At 36.4% G+C, this 26,796-nt stretch overlaps 1 protein-coding gene across 13 annotated transcripts in view; it reads right to left on the reverse strand.

Moving 5' to 3' along the window:
• Positions 1-26,796, reverse strand: part of ATG5 (autophagy related 5) — an 80,995-nt gene that overhangs the window by 9,356 nt on the left and 44,843 nt on the right. For 7 of the 13 annotated variants that reach the window (XM_075145588.1, XM_075145585.1, XM_075145586.1 and 4 more), the window contains one exon: positions 20,175-20,292. In XM_075145588.1, the coding sequence (XP_075001689.1) occupies positions 20,175-20,292 (118 nt within the window). Of the gene's footprint in view, positions 1-7,748; positions 7,949-8,009; positions 8,388-11,324; positions 19,781-20,174; positions 20,293-26,796 lie in introns of those variants that run through there. The other 6 variants (XR_012672965.1, XM_075145591.1, XM_075145590.1 and 3 more) reach the window with 6 other exon arrangements.

Raw genomic sequence — 26,796 nt, forward strand, 5'->3', positions numbered from 1 at the left:
GAAATAGAACCCTGTGCTTCAAATGGAGCTAACAATGCACTTCTTGCATGATACAAGGCTACAAGACTATATTGCACAAGGATACTAAAAAGTGTAAGGAGTAAATACAACCAAGGAAGTGTCATGCAGTAGCAGCCTTATGAATAACGTAACAGAACTAGTTTCCACCTTTTTCAGCTGTGAAGTGGGCTATAAACGTTTGCTTGCTTATCTTCAGAATACTTTATATGTTCTGGATTAGCCGATACTAAAGGTATTCCCGACGATAGGTTATACCACACTGTTCAAAAACTCATCTTGGGTCAGCATTACAAGGAGCAGAGTTCTCCTTTTGTGACTGTGGTGCAGCTGCTTTCCTTTCCACATCTCCTGCTCCTTGGATTACCAGGCAGGAGAACAGGCCTTTAGGGGCACGTACCTTGAAGCAGCCAGAGCACTCTTTGACCACGTGTGCTCAGCAACTGGTGCCTCGGACATCTCTGAATCTGAAGAGACACACCAACATCTTCACCGGGAAGATTTTCATCTACGTATTTAGGATCTCTTAAGAAATGACTTACAGATATATAGCTTTCGGTAACGTGCTTCACCTGTAGATGCAACCACTAGAGTTCATTACTGACAGATATTGCTGATGCAATTTTTAAAGTCTAAAACCAAAGCTGGGTGGGGCTAAGTCCCTGGCAAGCAAAGGTGAAAATTTCCTTCTTGAAAGCTAGACTTCTGGTCTAGCACAGAGGATCGCATATGAAACTATGTGCAATTATTTACAAAAGACTACACTACATTAGCAAGCAAATTCAAAGACTATATTCTAACCTGTAACCACAGGTGGTAAGAACTAACTGGACAGTGGTTGAAGTTGTCCTTCCCCTCTCTAAGCACCTCAGGTTGGATATTCTAGGACATACAGAGAAGAGACAGCCCCAGACAAGCCTCACGGTCTGAAGAAGTACTCCAGTGACTTCTGCACCAGTAGTAGAATATAAATAAACAAGCACTTGATGAATGTATTTCACTTTTCGCACTTTTAAGTAGGTAGCATCTCTAAAAAAACCCCAAACCTCAATATCGTTTGTAATGGTTCAATTTGATACAGGGATCTCTCAACTGCTAGCACCGAAACTGATGAATAGCATCTAGCTCTTCAACAGCAACCTCTCCACAACTGAAAACAGCTCCAACGTCTGATATTAAAATTGACAATGATTGGATACCATTTACAACAAAACAAGCTTCACAATTATTTTCATTGCGTATGCTACAAAAATCACATGTGCTCATAAAACATCCATAAACTTAAAAAAATTAAGCTAAGGGGTATTTATGAACATTTTTACATCACTTTTGTAATACTTACTTTAGCCAGATACCATATCTTTTTTAATTTATGGCAAAATATTTCTTGCTCAGTAAGCAAGCGTAGCTACAGAATGAATTCAACCCATCTATAAATCAAATATTCACGCTTTGCTTTTCTTAAGTATCTTTTTTAAAAAAAATTAGAAGTTAAAACGTATTATTTCAGACTCTTCCATTCATAAACTCAAATCTAACTAGAACATTTCTGCAATCAGTTTCTGGCACATGTATGTATAATAACGACCAAAGTACAGAAATATCGCGAGATGTTCAGATTCCACAGTAATGACAACCTCTCTATAAAGGTCTCAAATAGAAAAACAAACTTGTATTTAAACAAATCTTCCCTACTCAGCTGAGTACCAACAGTGCTCAATACCTATGCAATTTTATGGCAAGTGCATACAAAAAAAGTTGAGCTTGGTCTAATCTCTTGGCCAAATGATCACTTGCTTTTTGAATGAACTCAGAACAAGTACTTCAGACAGCGAGCAGTTAAGTTCTCTTTACTGATGCAAAATATTTTATATTTAAGAAATGATAGCTTCAAAGTCTAAGGTTACTACACATTCTATTGAGCAGGGGTTTTTTTAGTTAAAATTTTATAAATAGGAATAAAATCCTAGTATGAGTTTTCAGAAACTTCACACTATTCTATTTCAGCCATCATATCCTAGGCTTTCCTTACTTTTCTGTGAATTCCATCCTATTGCAAAAAGGGCCCTGCTAGTCACAGTAGTAGGCTCCATTGCCAGACGTGACTCATTTTCCATAGTGATCCTAAAATACCTTTCACCTCGCTTTAATTGTACATAAACTACCAAAATCCTTACTCCTTTCCTCTCCCCTAATTTGGAATAATTATCAGTTTAAACAGAAACACAGATGATATATTGGGTCACAACCAGCAAGAAATGCTGTTCAGTATCCTCTGACGAAGAGCAAGAAAACACAAAAAATTCTGCAAAGCCGACTCTAAAACAGCCTAGCCACAACAAAAGGTTCCCTGACCTCAAAAATTTAGAGGCCAATGTATGACACGAAAGCACAGGATTGGCTTTTCCTTCCTGCCTACGTATCATGCCAGCCCTGGGGAAAGCCACTGATGCTGATTTTAGGTGAAGAACTCGCACACAGAAATACATGGTCAAGGCATCATTCAGAACAAGTCTTTTTCCTCAAAATGATTCTGTATCTGGAATAAACATTGTTCCAAACACAAGATGTGGTTTGGAGAATAAAAACTTCAGTTCCTGGATATAATCCAACTGCCCAATATGAATATAAACAAACAATCAGGTAGATGTGGTTAACTGGCAGCAACAAGAGAATATCTCAGTTTAACCATTGGTAGCAACATGAGTTCAATTGCTCAAACTGAAGGTCACAGTTTTCCTAAATATATGTTCTCAGCTCTGGATATCCTTGATATCTACACAGATATCCCAGAGAGCTTTTAACTACGGCAAGTTCCTGGCCTCAAAGACAACTAATGGTAAATAAAATCCATAACTTTGTATTTTGTTTAAAAATCTCTTTTGAAAGGAATGTTAATTTTTAATAGGTTTACTGAACGACTCCTTATAGATAACAGAACAAGAGTGCTCAACCTATCTTTTCTAACTCATTATTTTGATTTTTAAAATTCTTCTCCAAAAGAAACAATTCAAAACATCAGCCTCTCTCCATCCTCGAGTGTTTTGTCATTCATATTAAGTGGCTCAATTTCACCCTGGCAGCACCTTAATGTCATCTTACCAGAGCCCCTCATAAGAACTACTACTTCTTAGTCCAAAATGCTATGATAGAACTAGACCTGTATCAACCTCAGTGAACTCTGTTCTCGCAGAGTACTTGACTACAAAAGCCTAACTCCTGGCAAGATATCTCAAGTATTCATCCATTGCGACACTGTCATGAAGTCCATATTCACTGATTTAGCTTTAATTACTGCTATATTTCTTTGCATGGTTTTGACACAGGCCAGTTGGCTGATCTCTACATGATCTTCTCGTGGCATAAACATCTCCTACTTGAGTTCAGACATTTGTGACGTAAAGGAGAGAAAAAAAAGTTTCTTTATCACAGTTCTTAGTATGATTAGATTCCCTGGATTATATTCCAGCACAATCCTAGCTTTCTCTATCCCCAAAATGAAAGTAGGTGAATATACAACATTATCATCTACATTAAGTATCATTAAATACTGAGATCAAATCAAATACTTGGCGTCACCCCTATTCTTCATTTTCTTTTCCATACAATTTTTCCTCTCTCGTTATTTCCTGTAATCTTCTACCTCCAGACTATTCTCAGGTTAGATAGCCACATTTCTGAAACATAACAAAAAATTAAACTAATCACCACAAGCAAAAGTTTATTACACTTTGGAGCAGCTTATGAGAAAAACTTAGGTTACACTTCTAATCTCATAGCAGCCAGAAAGGATATAAACAAGCTAGAAAACTTTTTTCTATTCCATTAAAATAGTTTTTAGAGAAAGTGAATTTGGCCTCAAACATCAGTAAGTCCAGGTTGCCTGAGCAGACTATTTTTAACAATTAAATGCAGTCCAAAACAGTTAATACTAACAGTAATGCTATCTAAGACAACCAAGGGTATTTTTCCTTCTGTAAAAGAGTTAATGCAGCTCAGTGGAAAAGCAGATAGAGGATGGAAATGAAAGCTTTACATAACTAAACTTTGTCTTTTTTTTTTTTTTAAATTCTTATTCTTGTATATTTAACAGCAGCTTTTTAACGGGGTTGTGGTAATAAATCTCAAACTAATTTATGACAGAACCCTAAAATACTTTTCTTAAACATCTAACATTTTAGTAGTTAAAAGGTTTTAGAAGACCTTACGACGACTGAGCCTGAGATGCTTCCCAAACACCTAGCTTCAGGCAGAAAAAAAGAAAAAAAAAAAAGAATTTTTATAACATGAAACTCCCAGGAAGTATTCTTATACCCCTTCTTTCTTAGCATCAGTGCCTTAGCCTCAGCGCTGAACCAGCAATAAACCTATGCTAATTTATGAAAGACTGGGATTAGCAATTGAAGCTCATAAAGCAATTTTCTGCAATACGTTTTAAGTTTGGCTATGCATATGTGAACAAAGTGGCAAAGTTCAATGCAAATCATGCTGCTGTTCCATGTAACAAGCAAACACGTGATACGTTTATATATACAAGGAACAGGCAAGGTGCACGTTAAAAGATAAGCACTTGAATGTATGACAAATTGAGCTCAACTCATCCATGATATGTTTTCCATTGTTGAGGGAGAGCTAAATCAATTTTAGGAGTTGCGTAGCTTTTTTAAACAGTAGGCATCTTGACTTACAATAAGTTAACCCTTTCATGCACCACGCCCTTAATTAGACTTGAGGTTTCCCTTCCCTCTAAACTGTGTACAACTGACCTTCAGAAATTAAGACTTTCTCAGTATACCAGCTAGGGAGCTAAATGTGATCAATATGGTTCTTGAAAAAAATGAAACATTTGATAAAGATTTTTCTCTATAAAGATTGGTATAAAACAAACCAATTTGCTGTAAAAGACCTCTTATTGCTAATAGTTCGTGAGAACTTTTATAATGTCATTGTTTTCAAAATACTGTTATGCCAAAGAATTAAATAGCAAATTCTCTATACAATAATGTTATATATTCCGTATGCATATGCACATTCATACACTTTTAAAGGTTTTTAATGGCATTCTTGAACTTTCAACCTCTATTTTACTTCATTTTCAAGTTACTATAATTCACATCATGCCTGCAAATATTCTTCGATTCTAATGGCCGTCCATCTTTTATAATGAACTTTTCAGCTAATCAAATGGTGAACTATTCCTAGCAAGGCAAAGCAAAGAAGGATTACTGTTGCTGCAAAATCACTGTCAATACAGAAAAGACCAACACGTTTACTTGTTTTCATCAAGCCATAATGCTAATTATTAGTTTATCTGCCCAGTTTAATAAATCAAATTCAAAAGTGGACATTCGGACATAATACCAGTTTTCAGGCAAATGTTTTAAAATTGTAAAGTGATATATGCAGATCAAAGGCTTAATGGTTGCTATTTCATGTTTTGTACCTTCCCCCATTTAACTGGAGAAAAATAAACTGGTTTTGCCTTTTTTTAAATGCTACTTCCAGCAATATTATTATGATATTTAACAAAGTACACAACTTCGTAAGCAAACTATACATGAAAATGGAGATGAGCTATTCAATTAACCCCAAAGTATGGGCAGTTTTGTTCCATGTCTGACAAATTCTTCAACCTCTGCTAAGCTGATCAGTAAAAACTCAGCTAATTGAATCCATCGATGTGAAAAACCACAGGCTCAAGTCTGTACTGCATACATCAAGCTGAAGGATTTCTGCTTCAGCCATGGCGGTAATAGTCAGTGGGGTCAGGTCAAAGAGGGTTAAAGTGAGCCAGGATATAGCCAAAGGAATACATCAAACACTGATTTTAAAAGGGCAATTAATCTTAGACAGAAATGCTTCCTGGGGAATGAGATCTCAATCTTAAGAGCACACTACATGATGTAGCAGTAAAAATGTACATATACAAGCTTAGAGAGCTTTCATCCTGTGATCACAAACAGAAGGGCAGTGCTGTTTATCAGAGAAATACAAACCCTTGCTAAAATACTTACATTAGCTTCTTCCGGGCCCTTACTCATTGAAAAATAAATTCTTTAATGAGCAGGCAATAGAGTTTGCATACATGAAATATCTTTTTCTGTACATGTACTGTAAGTTCTTTTGAACAGCTAGTAGATTAAAGTATTTAGAGATCTCTACCACGGTAGAATTAAAGAATTTAGTTTTGAAAAATTCAGGGAAGAGTGGATAAAGGAGTAATAGAATACCTGAAGGGCTCTTTACGCTGAACAGTAACTTTAAAAAAAAAAAAAAAAACAACACCCTCCCCACAAAACAGCTACCTGTTAAGATTTGAATTTTCATCAAAAGTTCATTTTAATTTTTCCATTCCAAAATATCAAGAAAGTTAGCTTCAAAGCTGATAGATTACCATATAATCTTTATTTTTAAAGTTTGACTAGTAATTTAAGTTTTTTTTATTATTTTAGAGTTCTGAAAGTATTTTTCCACTTTACAGCAGTAAAGTAGATCCATAAAATTTATAACACATACAGCATTTGCAAACAGAATTTGCTAAGTTAGTATTATTAATTAGTTAGCAATATTAGTAGGAATCATTAGTTATGTCGACAAAACACTGCAGGTACATAGCTCTGAAATGAGTTACAGCTAATTTTGCTGCTTTAGTTTGCAATTTTAAAGAGAGCTGGCTTTGCAACCACCCTTCCATCTGAGGATACTGATCCCCAGCATCACAAGTGGCAGAATAGCATCTATTTGTGATTCTGGGCCATACATCTGGCTTCTTTGCTTAAATTGCCAGCAAGTAACAGTTTGCATTAAGATACTGGACTTAGTGAAGTTTCCCAAAGTGTAGACACCCGCTGCATTTTGCCATTGTAAGTGTGGTGAAAGGGAATCAGGAAAAAGGGCAAGGAGCACAAGAGGCATTCAAATCTTCAATGACTATAGCACCTCTGTGCACGTGCCAAGCCACTGCATAAGACTTTGGCTTTGACATAAGGAGAAGTTTTACCTTTATTTTCTTACAAATATTCTCCAAATTGCTACAGGTGCCAAATAAGATAGAAAGTAAAATTTATCCACTGAATGTGAAGTTATCAAAATCTCTGATTAAAAATGAGACATTCAAGAAGGGGACACCTACTATTAATAAGTGTTGCTGAATCCTTAGAGAAGAGTGTTGGACACAGTAAATAGTGTTTATTAGTGGATTACTCTGCTTTACATTATTGGTAAGGCTGCTACTTTTCTCCTAATTATTTTTTGTAGGTCCTTTAGTTTTGCAGGTTCTCTTCTTTTTAACCCTGTAAGATATTTATCTCCTCGGAAAATCAGGTTATACCTATATGCATCAAGGCAGACTAGAACATGACTGCAAGAGAGAAGCAAGGAAGACGGGAATGATTTTACTCAGCCTCCCCCTCCCCAAAGATACACTACATATACCTAATTTAAAGGTATAGATGTAGCTCATAAAATGGATCAGAACCCACTCTCTGGACCTCAGAGCAAGTGCCAGAGAACAGCTTATGCCTATTCAGCTAAATTATCTCCCCCTCCATATTGCTTACTGAGAATAGTCCCCAGACTAATCTATGAACACTGCTCAAATTTTCTGGGAGAGTATTAATTGGCCTAGACCCTAGACCAAAATTATGCCAGAGAACTGCTAATAGTCATACAGCACAAACAACACATGTTCTAGTCCTCTTTTGTTTACTAGTATAAATAAAAACACTGACACCACAATGTCTAAATCTGGTTGTGCACTGCAGTGTCCTAGTTGAGAACTTCATGTTGCAAGTCTTCACAGAGGTTTACTGCTGTCTCCTGAAAGCTTTGGTAGACCCACTGAAGTATCCAGTTACACTTGCACCGGTTACAGCACTAAAGGCAGCAGTGATTATACAGCATATGGATGTTAACAGGATGACGACTCCTACTGAAAAAAAAAAAGAATTTTGGAGCATTCTCACATTTTCTACAAAACTAACCGTAAAAGATACGCTGTAAGTCTATATACTTTGTGTACTTTAGCTGTTGCTGACGTGCTTGTTTCTGTGAGCAGAGATATATGAGAAACTAAAAGAAAGGTTTGTTTTGGTTTTTTTCTGGGAAGTTTTTGATGGCTCAGTCATCCTGAATGACCTCTGTGATCTCCTTGGGGTGAGACAGACTGATTTAGATCAGGATTAAAAAAAGACCAATTCTTAACTCTGCTACTGACCTCAGTGTGACCAGGTGCAAGCCACATCACCCCTCTGTGCCTCTAACTTCTCCTTCCTTTTTGTCTCTTTCCACTCATCTTTTGTCTAAGTGATAAATTCTATGGGAACACACTGCAATGTCCATACAGTGCATAAAGAACCTGAGGTCTCCTCCTAAAACACAAAAAATATTCCTTTTAAAACTGAAAATTCACCACAACCAAAATATTTTGTCAAGATGCTTTGATTCCAGCAGTTTTCCTAAAATTCATATGCATGGCAGATTACTGACAGAAAACTTGCCCAATTTCTAGTAATTTTCCACAATCTTTTCTTGACTACCTAGATTTTCAGATCCATGGCATTCCATCAGGGATTTGGGGGTAGGATGCTAATGCTCCCAGGAAGTGCAGCTCTAGTGCAGCCTGTGAACCAGACTGCTCTAGGATGAAAAATCCCACCTCTCTTCTGCAGAGAATTTTAGAAGTGCTGGCTTGTGATTTCCAAACAGAATAAGCTAAATTTTGAAAAAGTTATTTTGCTCTGTGGAGGATTTTACTTTCTTCATTTCATACTACTACTGTTAATAACAGACTTTAAAAACTTTGTTGTGCCTGAATAAAGTCATTGGCCTTCTGACAAATGTAAAGAGAATAGTCTGGAGTCTGATACTAATAAAACTTATTGGGTGGCCGACAGAACAAATTTAGCTGAAGCTGAACAAATTTCCAAAGGCTTATCCGAGAAACAGGATTATTCCCCTATTTGCTGTACCTCTTCCTACATTTTACCCTTTTGAATGTGCATGCATGTGCCTGCCCAGAAACCACTTCTAAGTCACAAAGAAAAAGCACATTACTCTTGTGATATTAGGGAAGTTGCTGGATGGAAGAGGAAAGACTAGACTAGAATATTTCAGCTGGAAGGGACCTGCAATGATCATCTAGTCCAACTGCCTGACCAATTCAGGGCTGACCAAAAGTTAAAACGTGTTAAGGGCATTGTCCAAATGCCTCTTAAACACTGACAGGCTTGGGGCATCGATCACCTCTCCAGGAAGCCTGTTCCAGTGTTTGACCACCTTCTTGGTGAAGAAATGCTTCCTAATGTCCAGTTTAAACCTCCCTTGTCGCAGCTTTGAACCATTCCCATGTGTCCTATCACTAAGTACCAGGGAGAAGAGCTCAGCACCTCCCTCTCCACTTCCCCTCCTCAGGAAGCTGTAGAGAGCAATGAGGTCACCCCTCAGCCTCCTTTTCTCCAAACTAGACAAGCCCGAAGTCCTTAGCCGCTCCTCTAGGACATTACTTCTAGCTCTTTCACCAGCTTTGTGCCCTCCTCTGGACACATTCAAGGACCTTCACATCCTTCTTAAATTGTAGGGCCCAGAACTGCACACAGTACTCAAGGAGAGGCCGCACCGACACTGAATACAGTGGGATAATCGCCTCGTTTAACTGGCTCGTTATGCTGGGTTTGATGCGCCACAGGATGCGGTTTGTCCTCCTGGCTGCCAGGGCACGCTGCTGGCTCCTATTGAGCCTGCTGTCAGCCAGCGCCCCCAGATCCCTTTCTGCAGGGCTGCTCTCCAGCCACTCCTCTCCTAGCCTACACTTGTGCCTGGTGTTACTCCATCCTAGGTACAGAGTTTTGGCATTTGGACTTGCTAAATTTCATCCCATTTGCCACTAGGAAAGGGGCATAGGGCTCACAAGCTACCAAATAGATAATGCTTGGATATTCGATTGAGGTAAAGTTGAAGCAATACTTCAAACCAAGTTATGCTTGCTGTTTCCTGAGAAATTCTATGCAGAAAGATCACAACCAGCCCCAAATCCCCACGTTTTTTCTTTTCTTTTGAGAGCAAGCAAGCCAGAACATTCTGCATACACAGAAGCCCTCTCTGATTATGCAAAAAGCTTGTTTAGAAATGAAGATTGCTAACAAGAAGCCATATAAACAGCGCAGCTGCCACACTATTAACTCTCAGATTATTTGTGCCTTTCTATGTAGTCATGACAAATTAATTCTATATTAATTAATTCCATAGTCATGACTATTAATTCTATAATCTCAAGCCAACCTCTGGACTTCCACCCCTTTTGATCAAAAAGAACTACTAAATCAAAAGGCATGCAATTTTACCACAGAAAAAAAATAATCTTTCCACTTCGACTTTTTAAAAAAAAAAAAGCAACTAGGGCAGGTAGCATGTGTGGGTGTAAAAAAAAAAAAAATCAAAAAGTCAGAAGTCAGACAGATGAAAGGCAGATGCAGAAGGATAATCCAAGCAGATGGCCTGGTTAGGAAAAGATAACAGGCACAAATAATGACTCACACCAGAAAGGAGATGTACACAATGACCTCCTCTAACATGGAGAATACCATTGAGTCAAGGACACAAGGAGGGTGGAATAGCTTAAGTAGCGGTCTGAAGTTCAGTTCTGACCTGCAAGATGACTCTCACAGAAGAGGAGACAGTGGACTAGAATTCGTATCACTGGTGAGCGTTTAATCATCTTTTAGTATGCCTGCACACTACAAGACCTCTAACCCTTCGCAATACTGTCATATCTATGTGGGATGAAAGTGTGGCTAATAAACTGCCTAACACTGACCAGGGCTAGTTATATTTCTAAATTTAGGTGGCCTGGAAAAGTATTTCAACAATGTACCTCCACAGCACTGAAAAGCAGAGACCAGCCTGCAGAGAGGACAAGCAGTCAGACGTAATAGCTAGACATGGGGAGCAAAAGCTTCCTAAGTTTGCTCACCACCAGAGCAGCAAGGACTGCAATGGTGCTGTGCTGCTCCTCTCCTTGCTGTGCAGCTCCATGGTGAGCCCAAGTCCAGCTAATTCTGACTTCAGACAGAGCAAGCCCAGTTATATTTCATGTCAATCCAAAGATATTCACACTGCATACATTTACCTCCTATTGCACTATTTGTCACTTGCATCAAAATTAGGAGCCTACATGGCAAATCTAATCTAAATTCAATTTTCTGTTTGACTAATTTACTGGAAGTCAAAGCTTAGAAAACGGAGGGAGAACAAAAACAATTAATATGTAGTCTCTCATACAATATACATTAAAAAAAGCTGAGAGTTAATTGAAAACAGTTGATCCCTAATTTTACAAAATCATTCAGTACAGCAAGTCTTAAGAGAAAAATCCTGGAAGTCTTTTTGATCCTTGTTTTATTTCTGAAAGAACTAATGACACTGCTGTAGAAAGAGGTCAGTTCACACAGCTTTTCTGAATGAACAACAATGCTGTGAAAACTGGGATTGATTGATAGCCTACTGTTTGCGTCATTATGCCCAAATGTTTACCATTTGAGTCTTCAAGGAAGCATGAGACAAAAATCAAAACAAGTTTTATGAAGACTTCAACAACACTGGCAAATTAAAATTGTATCCAGAATTGTTTAGACATGATAGCAGTAGAAGACGACTGTTTCCTTCTGCATTAGACAATTTTTATCTTTGCATTATGCACAATGTCTTAAATTTCTGGTGTGGAAGAGGAAAGAAGTCTTTCCCTCCCCCAGAACAACTCTGTTTTCTATCATTTTAACCCTTTGCCTCTTCAAAGCATTCTGTTGAACTCAACACTCTTTCCTCTTGCAGTTGTTGCTCTGTAGTTATGTAAGATCATACTGTGTTCATCCCCTTCTCCTAATAAGATGAGTCACCATTTCTAAATGAACTGTTTACAACATTAGGATGTTCTTTTACAGGAACCTCATAAATGTCTACAAAACACATTCTTTTTTTTTTTTTAATTGCTGTGAATTATTCACATGGGTTTTTTTTAATTTTATAAATTCTGAAGTTCAGAACTGATATCACTACTTCTGGAAACAAAGGCCCCTTAATTGGCAACAGGAACACCTATCATCAGGTGCACAAAACCGTAGGGAAATGCAGCATGACCTCTCTAGCAGCAACAGATAACAATTTTATTTATCTGTCATAAAGAACATTGTTGCTGTAAGCAGGTAGCCTAATCTACATAATCTCAGTAAGACAGAGGTTATTAGACAGTAGGGAAAAATAGCCATGGTGCTATCTCCTTCAGGGACAGATAATTAACTTTGTTATTCAGCAGTTTGGGGAAGAATACCCATAAGTAATGTGTTCTACCATATCAGCTATGTGACCTTATGCTATATTTGCAGGCAACAACATGTTCTTAACATCTACTCTTCCTTACCTGCATACAAACTATAACTATGCAGTCTAAGAGACCACAGACAATATCAAGCTTCATCTTAGCCTGTTCCTCCAGAATACACTAGATCTTCTCACAAATAGTAATAATTCTCAAGTTATTTAAAAGACCGCCTAATTTTCTGGAACTGGAATTACTACTGACAATTCCACTTCATCACATACGAACTGTCCAACTGAAGGATCCACTTTTGTCTGTGCATCCGCAAGCATAGGAAAAAAGATCAGACGACGAGTTTACAAGCTGTAGCATGAATAATCAGATTCTAACCCTGGAGTCCTCATGAATGGGTGTTTCATATTAAAATAAAGACGACATCTGTCATGAGCTTAGATTCAAAACTACATTATGCACAGGCTATGTTAAGTAAAACGAGGACTTTGGGCTGTTGGCTGGAAAGGATCTTTGTACAATTTCAGGAGTGTAAAATGGTGAACGACAAGGGTGACACTGGACAATTTTATTCTGGACTTCCCTGAGTAACCAGGATGTTAGTCTTCTTGGAGGACATCTGTGTCCTCAGACAACCTCTGAAAACCGAGAGATCTAAACTGGGAAATAGAAGAATGTTGATAGAGAAACACGGTCTCTAGGTATCTAAATATTTCAGATTTTCATATCCAATGGTACAAAAAAATTGTTGGAGAACTCAAGGAAACCGAAGTATAAACAATGGAACACCACAGGACAAAAGGATGGAAAGCAGGAAGAAAGAACTAAAGCAGAAGTGACAATGGCTAACTACTTCCCTGAAGATCTTGTTCTATTTCTATTAGGAAATCAGTTAAGGTTTGAAAAACTACAAAAATAGTTATACAAGTTATGGTGAGCTTAGTCAAACAAGTAGAAGAGCCAATTTTAAAGGATGCAAAAGCAGATATTAAAAGAGTAACAAAGAACAGCACGAGTTATGCATGACTAGAATAGAGGTACTAAAGGAACATGATGCAGGAAAAAGAAAGGAAACAGCAGTAGAGCCACTGACATGAAAGAAAATAAGATTGGTCAATACAAGTTGAAAAAAGAACTGAAAAACAAGTGCTGCTCTTCCATGATGCTGGGATCAAGATCAGAAATAATTAAACATTGCCCAAAACCTGAATGCCCAAAACCAGCTTGCCTTGGTTTTAAGTATGAAGAGCTAGGGAGAAACAGATGTAAAAACAAAACCAAGCACACCCCCGCCTCCCCCACTCCCCCCAGGTTATGATCACAACTGAGAACTAAACACAGTTTAAATGCTTAAATGGCAGAACTTGCAAAGTTTTACTTTAAAAGACTGAAAACTGAAATGAAATTGCACTTCTTTAAGTAGGGATTCCCAATAACTCTAGGAGGTTAGGAATAGTCATGAATAGCAAGCTAAGTATTATCTATACAACCACAGAACTCCCAAGTTCGATTTCAATTGTATGCAGCCTTTAGACAAATTTAAGGAAATAATAATTATGGAAATATAGCAAATAAAAAATGTACTAATACACAGCATAAGTTTACCCATAATAAAATTTCAGACTGAGGTGTCTTTCTTTCATTTATGAACTGCTGGGTAACTGATAAGTTTCAATTTATTATTGCAATAACTAAAAAACAAATAATAATATGCCTTAAAGAGAGATTACAGTAGGCTGCAATACAGAGGAAGTGATTACTGGATTAGTTTGTGTTTGAGAATATTAATTTTAATATTTATTAAACATGACAAGTAGGACTTCACTGCTTCACTCAACACAGGAGGATCAGAACAAAGAAAAAAAATTGAAACAAATTAAATACATCAATATTAAATGCAAGTTGATGCACTTTCTGTGATGACTTGGTCTTACTATTTCTGTTGCCACATAACCACAACCGCTGCCTGTGAAGCAGCTAAATAGGCACCAACGAAAAAGAAAAACTACTTGGCTAATGAGAAAATATCTCATTTAACACATTTGCTGTCTAAATACTCATTTAGACAGATAATTAGAAAGGGTTATATTAGATCAGTTCTAACTTAGTCTTCCAGAAGAAAGTACTGTACAGTACTGCAGTAGGAGTACTGTAAGGTGAAAAAAGAGCATCTTCTCTGGAGGTTCTCTCAACCTTGTATTATTCTTAAAGATGTTTGCTACTTATAAAGGTAGCTATTCTCCTTGTTGTTCTAGAGGAACAAGGTATCCTTTACAGTCAGGATAATTAAATGTAATTGCCAGAAGTTTTAAGAACTACACTGGCTTCTTAGTGCTTGTTCTAATTTGAAGTAGTGCTTTTCTTCACACTTTCTGATCATTACTAGTAATTTATAAATTGCTTGATATGCGTTTTGACAAATGGGTTCCAAACTGCTACACTCTCTGCAACAACTCCACTGCGGTGATTAAGGACAAAAAAAGATCAAGGTAACGCTCCTTGCAGTCGGAAGAGTTAAAGGATAGGCTCTAAGTAGAAGTCACTCTTTCCTTTGGTCTAACAATGCCCGTGACAAAAAGCCTTTAACTTTTATCCATAAGTTTTCCTCTGATGAACAGTTTAAGAAGATGAAACTATGTAGCAATCCAGAAAGGTGAGCGCTGTACAGCATTCAGTAAGTAGGATAATATATACAGAATTGAATAAAGGACCAGTTTGAGGAGAGACAGGGAAGTATGGGTTGGGATAATAACTGCTCAAATTTTTATTTTTTAGAGCATTTCAACAAACAATAAAAGCCTTGAATGAATAGTTTCATAAGCTAATTTAAATAAAACGCAGTATCTAAACAGTTACCGACAGTCTGTAACAGTCCAAAGTAATATTGGCACAATATTTTACAAAGATGATTTTCAATATCGGTGTTTTAATGTCACTATTCAACCTGTTCTACTTCTGACAATGTTCTTTACATCGTGTTTTCAACAGTTGGTAATCAACATATATATTCAATCCACATATATATAAATACATTTTTTCATTGAAATATTTTTTCTCAGCACAGTTAAAAGAGAGACTTAATTATATCCATGTTTCCTAAAGCAAAGGCATATAGACACTGTGGGTGGTTCTTGAAACCCTTCCCTCCCTCTTCTTGTGGTGGTCCCTCAGTATCTGGCAGCAGGAACAGCTCACATATATGACTGCAAATGCTGAGTCTGAAAATCATATATTCTCTGTGTTCCCACGGCACAAAGCTCAGTTACGGATGTCAGCATAGACAAGCAATCACCACAATTACCATGAAGCTTCCAGTTGAATGAAAAGTCATTGGGAAGGAGAAAACCATAGAGGAAAAAGGAAGAAAAAAAGTTCAGATGGAGAAAAACAGAAAGAAAGAGAAGCTCATATTGATTGTGTTGCACTGACAAAAAGATACAGCTAATGTCACCAATGCATTAATTCACTAAAGAGGAGGCTTAAAAAAGTGTCTTGGAAAAATATCTAAATTACTTTTTGAAAACAAGAGAGAAAAAGGTTGAAAACAACTTGCTTCACCAATATCTATTACGTCCTTAAGCATATATTTGATAAGATATTACTTTTTTCCTTTGTTCAGAAAAATTAAGTAGATCTAAACTTCGATAACACTGAATAAAGTATGAAAATCCAGAGATGGAAAAGAGTTTGCCGTAATTTTCCAACATTATTTTAATGCCTTGACCAGAATAAATATAAATTGTAGATTAAGACGAAACATATAAGTTTACAAGAACAAAAATTAGAAGACACCAAAAAAAGTCCAAAGAGGATAATTTTTAATATCATGAAATTCAAACAGTTTTGACCACAAGCTATTTTTCCTTTAGAAACTGTTTCATCAAGATTTTCCTGTGGAAAGAGACTGTATTATCATCATTTTATAGATCACATACTGAAGTCAAAAAGACATTATGGTCAGAAGTACCCATTTTTTGGAGGGTGGGAGAGAAGAAGAGTAATGAGAGGCCTAGAACTTGACTTCAAAGAGTGCCTAGTGTTTGCACACTCAAAACCCCAGAGCTCTCACTGATTCCAAGTACAAGCAAGGAAGCTGTTCAGCAGAACACTCGCACTGATCACTGGATTTTTCTTGTGCTTCTCTCTATAAAATGGGTGGTTTTGTAACATTCAGCTGGCCTAGCATCACATATGAATAAACTCCCTAAGGGAGAAAGAACTGAATTCAATTCCCAAAGGCAGTATCCAGCTGCCTAAATTATAATACTTCCTGAAGTACATTCATTCCCCATCCATCATTTCAACAATCAGGACAATGATTTTTCACTACACAGCCCTGACACTAAAGCATGCCCAGACTGTGCAGGAAGACAAAAGTCTCACAGAAAACAAAGGGAGATGAGAGGTGGAGAGTGATTATAAGCTGTATAATGATCAGTGTGCACGTGTATGGAAATTAAGATTGTACAGGCAGTCTACAACTCTGACACCTCCTAAATTTCAAGTATTCAACTTCAAATGGATACAACTACTTCAGAAGAAAAACATTTATGCATCGTTTCCCAGGCTTCCAAAAAATGATTGCAAATTAAATTCTCATATGCCCATAAAATGGATAGAAACAGATCTACAATCTCCTCTGCATTTTGAACTGATGGAGCATCCATTGACAGAGGAAGCTTGTTAAACTCTTGGTGAACTAGCATCAGAGTGAAAATGAGTTGACTGAGTGTGTTTCATGAAGACTTCAGCAGCACAGACGTGCTGAGGTTCTGTAGTCTCAGGAATATAGTCCACTTGCTGGAAAAGGGAGAAGTATGTCCTCATTATGGCTGCTAACATTTTTATAGGCAAAACTCAAAAGTGGCACTATGCAGTCTGGTGAGTTAGTGGGGTTTTTTTTAATAGCTCAAAGCTGTATTAGAGCATGAACACTTAATATGGTGCACATTACATTTGAATAGTGAATAAGATGAGTGGATTAAGCCAAGCAAGAGAATAATCAAAGTTCACTTATTAGCTAAGTTGAATCATCAGTGAACAGAGTATGATGAACTGAAGCAGTCAAGCCTAAACCAGTGCTGCCCTTCACACCTCCTAAGTGCACTGACCTTACCTGTGCATGTTGCTCAGCAGTAAGAATCACTGCTGTCATGGGCATCCATCTTTCCAGGTCATTTTCCATAAGTCTGATCCTTTCTCTATCATCCCTCCATTTTGTCCTAGTTCTGCTTCTTCCTGATCTATCTCCTAGGTCTGTTTTTCTTTCCATGTTGCCATGCTTAATTTCCTACTTTGTATTCCTGTCTGGGGTGCAGCCTACTTGTACAGCAAACCCTGAACAAGTTCTCCCCAGCCCCTTATCTGACTATCTCCAACTCCACCTAACCACCTATCCACCTGCATCTTCTCATTCCACCAGCGCAAACTGCCCTTCTTTTCAATTTTTGACTCAATTTGTTTCTCCAAATGGGTCTCCAGACCATCCAAATCACTTCACCAGCAGCAGTTCCACTCCCATTCTTTCACAGATGCCTTGCACAATCTCAGTGTATGATCCACATACAATATGCTTCTTTTTCTCCCTCATCCTTTTATCATCTCCTATCCCACTTACTCTGTCCAGGTGTTCACAGTTATTATGTCAGTTTTTGGCTTTTGCCCCAATCTCTTTCATCCTGCCACATTGCTTATAGTCGCTCTCCCCATCACATTTAATGACTCCCAGATCTGTCATTTTCTTCCAAATTACTTGTTCAGTCAGTCCGCCTCCCCCTCCACTGGCTCTGTGCATCAGTCTACACCCGTATCTCCTCAAGAGTTCACATTATTTTCTGCATTTAGCTCAGACAGCTTTCCTTCTGTTACCTACCAGAAGAGGAGGAGAACACTCAGAATATAAGAGGAACAATTGAACAACACAACAATACAAAGCTGCATTACAGGAGAAATTCTGCTGAATCCTAGATAGCTCACACCCATGTGAGGGATCAAATTTATTAAACTCTAAGTTTGCAACTTGCTCAATAGAATCTTAAGGATCAAAACTAGGCCAAATTTACGCAGATTTATACAGGAACAGACAAGTGTATTCCAATACAAGTAAACCCTTTCGCCAAATTTCAAATCGCTCCTCCTAAGGTTAAGGATAGTACCTATTTTATTTTCTTTACTTCCAAGTAATCACCATTTTTTGCCCCCATTGAGTAAACAGTATAGGTTTTTTTTTTTTTTAGCCTGTAACAAAAATGAAGCAAGTAATTAGCACACCACATCTCTATTCTGCTATTAAAGGTTGGCGCATTTGTTGACATCTGAAAAGAAGGCCTACTAACGGGAAGTATCAAGTCACTAGTACTCAGATAAAATTACATTACATTCACACTTTTAATAAAGGCAGTAACTAGCACATTCCCCATCTGCAGCTTTAGCAAATCCACATAAAAATTATCATCAGTTATATCCTGGAATAACTTTTGCATAAATGCTTTTTGAGTTTCTTTCATTTAATTTGTGCTCTTGACTGCCTTCCAAGTCAAAATGCATCATCCTTCTTACTCTTGTTTTTTTAAATTCACTTTGTACCTTTTCACTAGTGTCTGTAGGATCCTCACACTTAAGTACTTAAAGATGGTTAAACTTGCTTGTGCTAACATTCAAGTATCTATTTGTGTCTCGTTTTATCTTTTGGACAGTTAGTTGAAAGCATTACTTAAAATTATGCTCTGAAATTTATAGTAGCTTTAGGAAAAATGGACACATGGCTAGCAACATTCATATTTTTCTTACATTTTGTTATTTTTGGAAATTGTTCCCATGTGTTAGCAAGTATTAAACAGGGGTAAAAAAATACTTTGATTTCAGTCGATCTTTTCTAAGATCACCACACTTAAGAAATCCATGACAACAATTTTGAATTATACAACTTTGTGTACAACAACGTCTTACAGATTTTTACACTGATTTCAAATTTAGTGCTTTGCTGTCAAAAAGGTACTGATACTACACCAATAAATTCTGTGCCAAGATTTTCTCTAGAATATCAGACGTTTCCCAAAACAAATTGCAACTGAAAAAAAAAAGTTACCCATTTACAGGCACTGGTAAGACAACAGCAAGAACAAGACGAAAAACATTTCACATTAAATAATTTTGATCTTAATTTGTAACTTTTACATTTATTCCATCTAAAAAGTATATCAGAGTTCCAATAGTTTTAATCTTTGAGGCTAAAATAACATCCAGAAATGCTTATTTTTCTGAATAAGTGCTGATCAACAAATGCTATTGTATGAAATGATATAATGCTACATAAACTAATTGATATCTTGTCACACAATGCTACTTAGTAACCATATATAAACTATTACATACTTATAACAATCTCTTTCTTTTCTGGTACATTTTCAAAGGTTGCGCTTCAACAGAGAAAAAAGTATTCTGAAAACATTTTCAATTTCTATCAGTTTTGGAGTTTTACATATGAAAAGTTTATGCAATATAAAATTAAAGGTAACAAAACTTCTGTTGATGTTGCTTTAAGAGTATTTTTTAAAAATGCAGAAAATAACATGTGAATGTTTTTATTAAGAACAGCATGATGGCAACGGAGTACACGAATTTTAAAATAAAACTTCCAGAGATTAATTTTTCAGGGGCTCAATCTTATCCTCTTCAAACACTGCAGGTGATGTATAACGGGCACACTAAAGGGCCAGGAAGGAGTGAAATCTGAAACTCTGGTACTGAGACATAGTTCTACCTCCAAAATCCCCATATTAAAAAAACCCCAAACAATAAATCAACAGAAAAAATTATCTTATTTCTACAGTACCTTCAGGGGCGATAGCACTAGGACACACATCTTTTAGCAGATCTCCCAAAGTATGCAACTGTCCTCCTGAAGCAATTGGTCGAAATAGCTTCTGTATAAAAGGTCGCTCTGTTGTTGCCTGTTTTAATAACAAAATTGGCAAAAACAACAATTTAAGGACCGTGTAAATATGTAGTATTACTATTTGAGACAGGCAGAAGATAGGACAGAACAAGAGATTGCAGCAGAAGAAACATCTGGTATTTCCATTTCTTGCCCCCCTCCCCCCCCCCTTGCATTCCATTCGTATCATGAAATGCAGGGGAGTTTTTGTTTGTTAGCAATCCAAAGTAAATTGACACTCCAGGAAACTGTGAAGATAATTTATAAACAGTGTCATGGATATAAAAGTGTTAATTTTTTTTTTTGTAAGTAAAAAAAAAACACTTCTATTGCTGCAATAGTCTATCTTCTTCCTTTTAGAAACACATTAAGCACTTTCAATGGCAAACAGGTACTAGCTCAAGCCAGGTGAATTTTTTCCAGTAGATTTTATGTTGAAAAATTCAAAGTATTTCAGCCGCAAGAAACAGAGTACAATTAAAAAAAAAAAAAAGAAAAAAAGTATTGCGCTTTGACAGACAACCTAGAGTCTTCTGCCTACTTAAGGAATTAGTCAGATGTAAAGAACATATATGCCCCACTTCTGCTGCAGATATGCACAGGAATTCAGAATGATTTCAACTATGGGTCCTGTTAGATCTTGCACATCATTATAATTCCTTTTGGAGACAAAAAAAGTAAATCGACTGGCAGTAACTACTGCAAGTCACTGTCCACAACACAGGCAATACAACTGCCAATGCTGCAGAAGCAGCAAAATAGCTTATGGGACCTACAGATGCACTTATTTAAGGTTATGTTAAGGTAATCCCCTTCTTTGAGTATCTGTATAAGCAACCCCAGGGTCACTAAGCATCTGATATTGAAAGGACAGGAGAAGTTTTTTTTTCCTGACATCCTGACCTGTCTCCCCAAACTGGGCATCTGAGCCAGAAAACAGAAGTTAAAAACCTCATATTCAACCAACCACAAAATTTCAATCAAGCTCTAAATTGTTGCTGACAAATTTCTGCTAGCAGCTAACTCCAGAAAGCAGCTGATGTGGCCTGCATTATGGGTGATTGGGTTCCAGTAAATTACACTTTCATCACATACTATCTTAACTGGAAAAAGCAATACAAACCACTGCCCCTTCCAAATCTAGTTTCCTACTGCTCAGAAAGTAGTTCCTGTCCTACTACGGTAATTAAAAAATAGAAACAAAACAACACAACTCAACATCAAGTATTTTATCTCCTGGTGGAGTTTTTGGAAAAAGAAAAAACAAAAAACCAAGTATAGTAAAAAAATGTGAAAGTTAAAAATTAATTTTGAAAGAAGTTACAATGTGGTCTCTGTCACCTACCTACATGAAAAGCCACAAGCAGTAGATTAACCATGACAACTTAATTGTCATGTCTCTGAAACTGCAGGGCAAGAAATCTTTTTGTAGGAGCGGTACACTACCTCAGAGTAATTCCAGGGCAGTACAGTGCAGAACTGTTGACACACAGCTACTTGTTATTTCTTGCCAACAGTTTCTAAAAATGGAAAAACAGTCTTTTTCCAGTTTTTCTTATGAAGACTGATCAGGAGCAGCTAACTAGCTGCTGTAGTCAATTCTCTATGTCCTCAGGGTAGCAGAATGTGGATACAAACAGTGCTAACGAAATGTCTGAACATTTGAAAAATGATGGGAGGCACACAGCCAGCAGGATCCACCTCAGACAGATCCACACTTGAGAAGTGAACTCTGGCAGATTACATTGAAGAAGTGTACCTCCAAAACATTAAAACAAAACAAAAACCAAAAAAGACAAAACCCCTTAAAACAATTTTCTATCAAGTTTATTTTACAAAAATAAACAATTATTCACAGAAGTCTAATCACAGCTCCCAAGTGCTTACCATCTGAAGTAGCAGAAGTGGAAATAAACACCAGAAGGAGGATGCAGGCAAAGGTGGTTATCATCAATAGACTTTTAAGATAAGAATTTCCCAAGTGCATTATTTGTTAATAAATTACAATCAATTTTTTTCCTAGTTATCATAATTTAATGCCAAGATGGAAAAGACGAAGATGCATTTTCTAAAAATCTCCCACATAGCTGCTGACTGCTGCAAAGCAGTATCCTCAGCTGCTATCATGAAACATTATAGAAAATTAATTCAATTTTATATTCTAAGTGTTGAGCAATACAGATGTGGTAATGTAAATAAAAATCACTGGTCTCCATCAATGTTAAAATGACAAAAGTAACTGCACGCTGTTTATACAAAGATTGTGGTTCACAAATATAATCCTACAGGCAGAGTATTACCCCAACATGCTTACACTTCTTCCCTCCTATGCAGCAGATGCTTTATGCATTAAACGAGTAAAAAGAAAAGTCCCATCCTAGAATCTAGAATGTTTATAGGATAATTTTTCAAAGTATCTTAGTCATACAGGAGCATAAATCATTTTAGAAAAATCTTACCATCACCCCTTTTGAAGTGTGGTAGCTAGTAACATAAGCCCAACTTGACTACAGCTTTCTACTCTAGTATTCACTACGACAACAGATGAAGGAACAGCCAACATGAGTAACTGCTTACATAATGTTGTGTTTTGTACAATATTTGCTTAATCAATCATGCAAAACAGTACTATCTGTAATCTAACCCAAAGACATCACTGCATAGCTGTTAACTGATCATGATTTTAAATAATCTACATCAGGCCTGTATTTGTACAGTACCCATCATTTTTTCCTACTAAGATTATCACAGCTTCAACAGAATATAGCGGTTTTTAAATTATTTTATTTAACAGTTTAGCCCCAACGCAGCTGTAAGCTGTTCAAAAGACACTGGATGCATTTGCAGGATACAACAGGTGAGAGTCAGTCAGTAATTGCTGATGACAGATCTATAAAGGAAATGCCTTCAAGTATATGAGCATATGAAGACAATCACCTGGCCCAAAATTTGCAGTGCATTTTACACTGACCATGTCCACCATTTAGTATCAAATCATCAAATTTTTATGAAAGCAAATATTCAGTTCAAAGTTAATATATTTTCTAGAAAGTTGGACTTACTCATTGGCACTGAAATTTCTCATTCTTCTATACTACTATGTAGCACCACAAATCTTGTGCTTTGCAGAACAAATGAAGAGTTTACTCTTTTTAAAGAAAGTTTAAACGGTAACAGTGAAAATAAAATTATACTACAGTGAGAAAAAATAGATTAAAATTACCTATTAAAATTATTCAGGTATACTAGCATTAAGAAGAGTTATAGGTGAGGGAAAGTTTTAAGAGGCCCTTTAAGGCAGCATAAAGCCTCACAGGATCAGAGACAAGCTATATAGTTACATATTATGCTAGCAATTATAACTCTTTTTCTTCCCTATCATCCTGCCAAAAAAAGAGTAGTCAGCTTGCCTGGTCCTTTTCAGAATCAACAGAACATCAAACACTGCATGAAATCCACAATTTAATTGGTCAGATATTTTATACAGGATGCATCTTAAAATGAAAAACATAACTCATGAACTGCTGGGTTTTAATCTGGAAAAATCAGAGTTAGCAGTATTTCCATCTAGAGGAAGGGATTTGGATTTTCTGCCTAAACACTCTGTTGCTACTCTAACAGTATTCAAACAAACAAAAGTTACCATACATATTGAACCCACAAAATAAAAAAAGAATTCCTTACAATTCCCATATGTGCATAAGCTGGCAGCCTGAAACCGTAAAACTTGAGACTTCCCTACATACTCCATCATATTTTCAGTAACTTGTCAAGTTCATAGTCTGTGCTGTTTTGTAATGAACCACTTTACACTAAAAAAACCTCTCATAATTTAAATTTATCATTTTGTTTAATCTGATTTAAACTCAACCAAGAAGCTTTAAAAGTAATAAGAGTTTGCATAATGATTTAAGTTATTTTATATAAAAAGGAAAGTACAGGAAAATTAACTACTCCCTGAAAATAAAATTAATTATATACATTTTATTAAATATTTACTCAAAAGTACATTTTCCATGTATTTTCTAAGATGTCTTCTGCTTTGTAGAAATGTTTTCAATTAAAAATCTCAATGCACAATGAAAAAGTGACTAATTGAAAAGATGACGAATTGCTGTAGTCACAGAACCATCACAATACCATGTCTGTCCGAAAGCAAGATACTGCAAAGCCCCATCTGAAATACTGCTCTTTCACTGGTGCTGAAACGCAGTTTTTCTGCTCGTATTTCTGGGTGTGTATCTTTGGCTTCTTCTTGCTTAATATTAGACCAGAATCACCAAGTACTTCATTGTGGAAAAGGCACAAGCAATGCTTCTGTTTTGGGTTTGGTTTTGTTTGGGTTTTTTTTTTAGAAAAAAAGACTCCACTCACTGGAAACTAGACAGGCAGGTTATCAGACTGAAAGATTAAATGAAGGTGGCAGGTAAGATGGAAAATCACCAATAAACTCAGGCAAAAAAGAACTTATGTCAGAATGAGAAAGAACTATTTCTGGGTGCATAGAAAAAGCAAGTTCTGAGGACTCAGCCTAAGGTGGCCTTCCTGAACTTGCCTACCTCTTGTCCCAAGTTTTACGATTTTAATAATGTTATCTACAATGGCTTCAACTGCTGCATATTTTGACTTTCATTCAGAAACTAGTCACATATTAAGAGGGGTTACTCGGCTCTTAAGATCATTTCATATATCCTGATACCTGCAGAATAAGGCCAATAAAAACATTTGACTGGCTTCTGGAAAAAATCACCAATGAATAAAAAATACCACATCAGAGAAAGCTTTTACATACGTAAAGAGCTAATATTAGATGGCCAAAACAAGCCAGCAAGGCAGTCTATGCAACAAATAGCATCAGTGATACAGGAGGGAGAAGAATATTTGAATAGCAGAGCAAACATTGACTATCATCATCTAGAAAACAAATAGGTGACTATACAGTAAAGAATCTAAGAGTAGATTTAGTTCAACTCACGTTCATTATTCTGCATTATTGGGATGCCGGCAGGCTGCATAAGCTGATGATCACAGCAGATAATAAAATGCTTTATAAGCAAAATTGTGTGTACGTAGACCTCTAATTCTTCCCCCACCATCCAGTGCTGCTGTTCTAAGCTTCGTATCTCCAATCATGCTCTTTCGTAAACAAAAGCAAAACTAAAACCCAACCATTTGCTTTTGCAATGGCCAGTGTAATTCAAATAGATTAAATCAATTTTATAAGTTAAATTAAATGCTGCAAAATATTTCTGTACAAATAACTGGCCAATATCTATAGCAGTCCTTTTTTTGCACTTTCCTGCATATTTCTTGTTCATACAACCTATTTAATATTTTGAAGTATTAATTTATGTTCCACCTATCAAGACATCTTAAGTTTATACTAGGACAACAGAAGAATCTAGTGTGATACTCACATCCTAATTAACTCCACAAAGAGTAGAGGTGATCATGTAGCTAAAAATATCCATACTGCTTAACTGATACTTTTAAGTGATTCCTATGTCATCATTCAATTAATAAAAGCTTACAAAAAGATCTAGGCAAACACATATTGAAGGAAATACTACTCCAGGCACAAACTTGTGATGTTAAACTTCAAATTCCCCCTTTCACTTTCATTTGTAATCTCGAATTAAAAAACACAGGAGACACTGCATTACTTAAACTGATTTGTTCTCCTATGGACCAATCTTATTTTTAACTTCTGTTTTTAATCTTAAAATATTTCCCTATTCACAATTGCTGCTACTTCCCAGCATACCTTCGTTTATGCTTCTAAATAAATACATTCTGAGAGATTTGTGTGTCAGCTGGAGTCTCCGTATTTTACTTCAAAAAATATTTCAAAAAATTATTATACTTTTACTTCTTCATTGATTATTTTATAAGCAATCACTTCGTGCTTCAGTCAGGATAACCTTGAAACAGTATTTTCAAAGTGTCCTAAGAAATAATACACTTATACACTCTAAGGCTAGAGATTCAAGTTACAGCATAACTCGAAATCCATTATTGAAATGCCAAAACACAACATCAAGGTAACTTCATTTTCACTACTGAATTGTAGTATAGTACACCTATGCATAAACACTACATTCCAGTAAGCTAGCCGCAAAAATACAGATTTTTTTAAAAAATTATGTAAAATAATCCATGTTGGTTACTTACAAATAAATTGTGTCCACTTCCCGAATAATTCAATAAAAGGTCATTTATTCATTTCAACACAAATGAAAGAAGCCTTTTCTGAACAAGCTGCCATTACTCAAAGAGCAGTTTGAGAAGCAGAAGGAAAAAACCAGATTCCTCTCTGATACAAGACATATTTAAAGCAAAAAACTGTTTGATTCTTACATCTTCACTAGAGGTTTGGGGGGGAAAAAAAAAAGGAAGTGATATGTTTCTTTCCACTTCACATCTTGTATGATAGTAACTATTTTTGAGTCCTGTTTGCTATGTCAGAAGAACTGTAATACTTATATATTATTATCCAAAGACAACACTTTTTGACTTTGGC

The sequence above is a fragment of the Calonectris borealis genome, chromosome 3, assembly GCF_964195595.1.
Source record: "Calonectris borealis chromosome 3, bCalBor7.hap1.2, whole genome shotgun sequence".
In the NCBI taxonomy this organism is placed as follows: domain Eukaryota; kingdom Metazoa; phylum Chordata; class Aves; order Procellariiformes; family Procellariidae; genus Calonectris; species Calonectris borealis.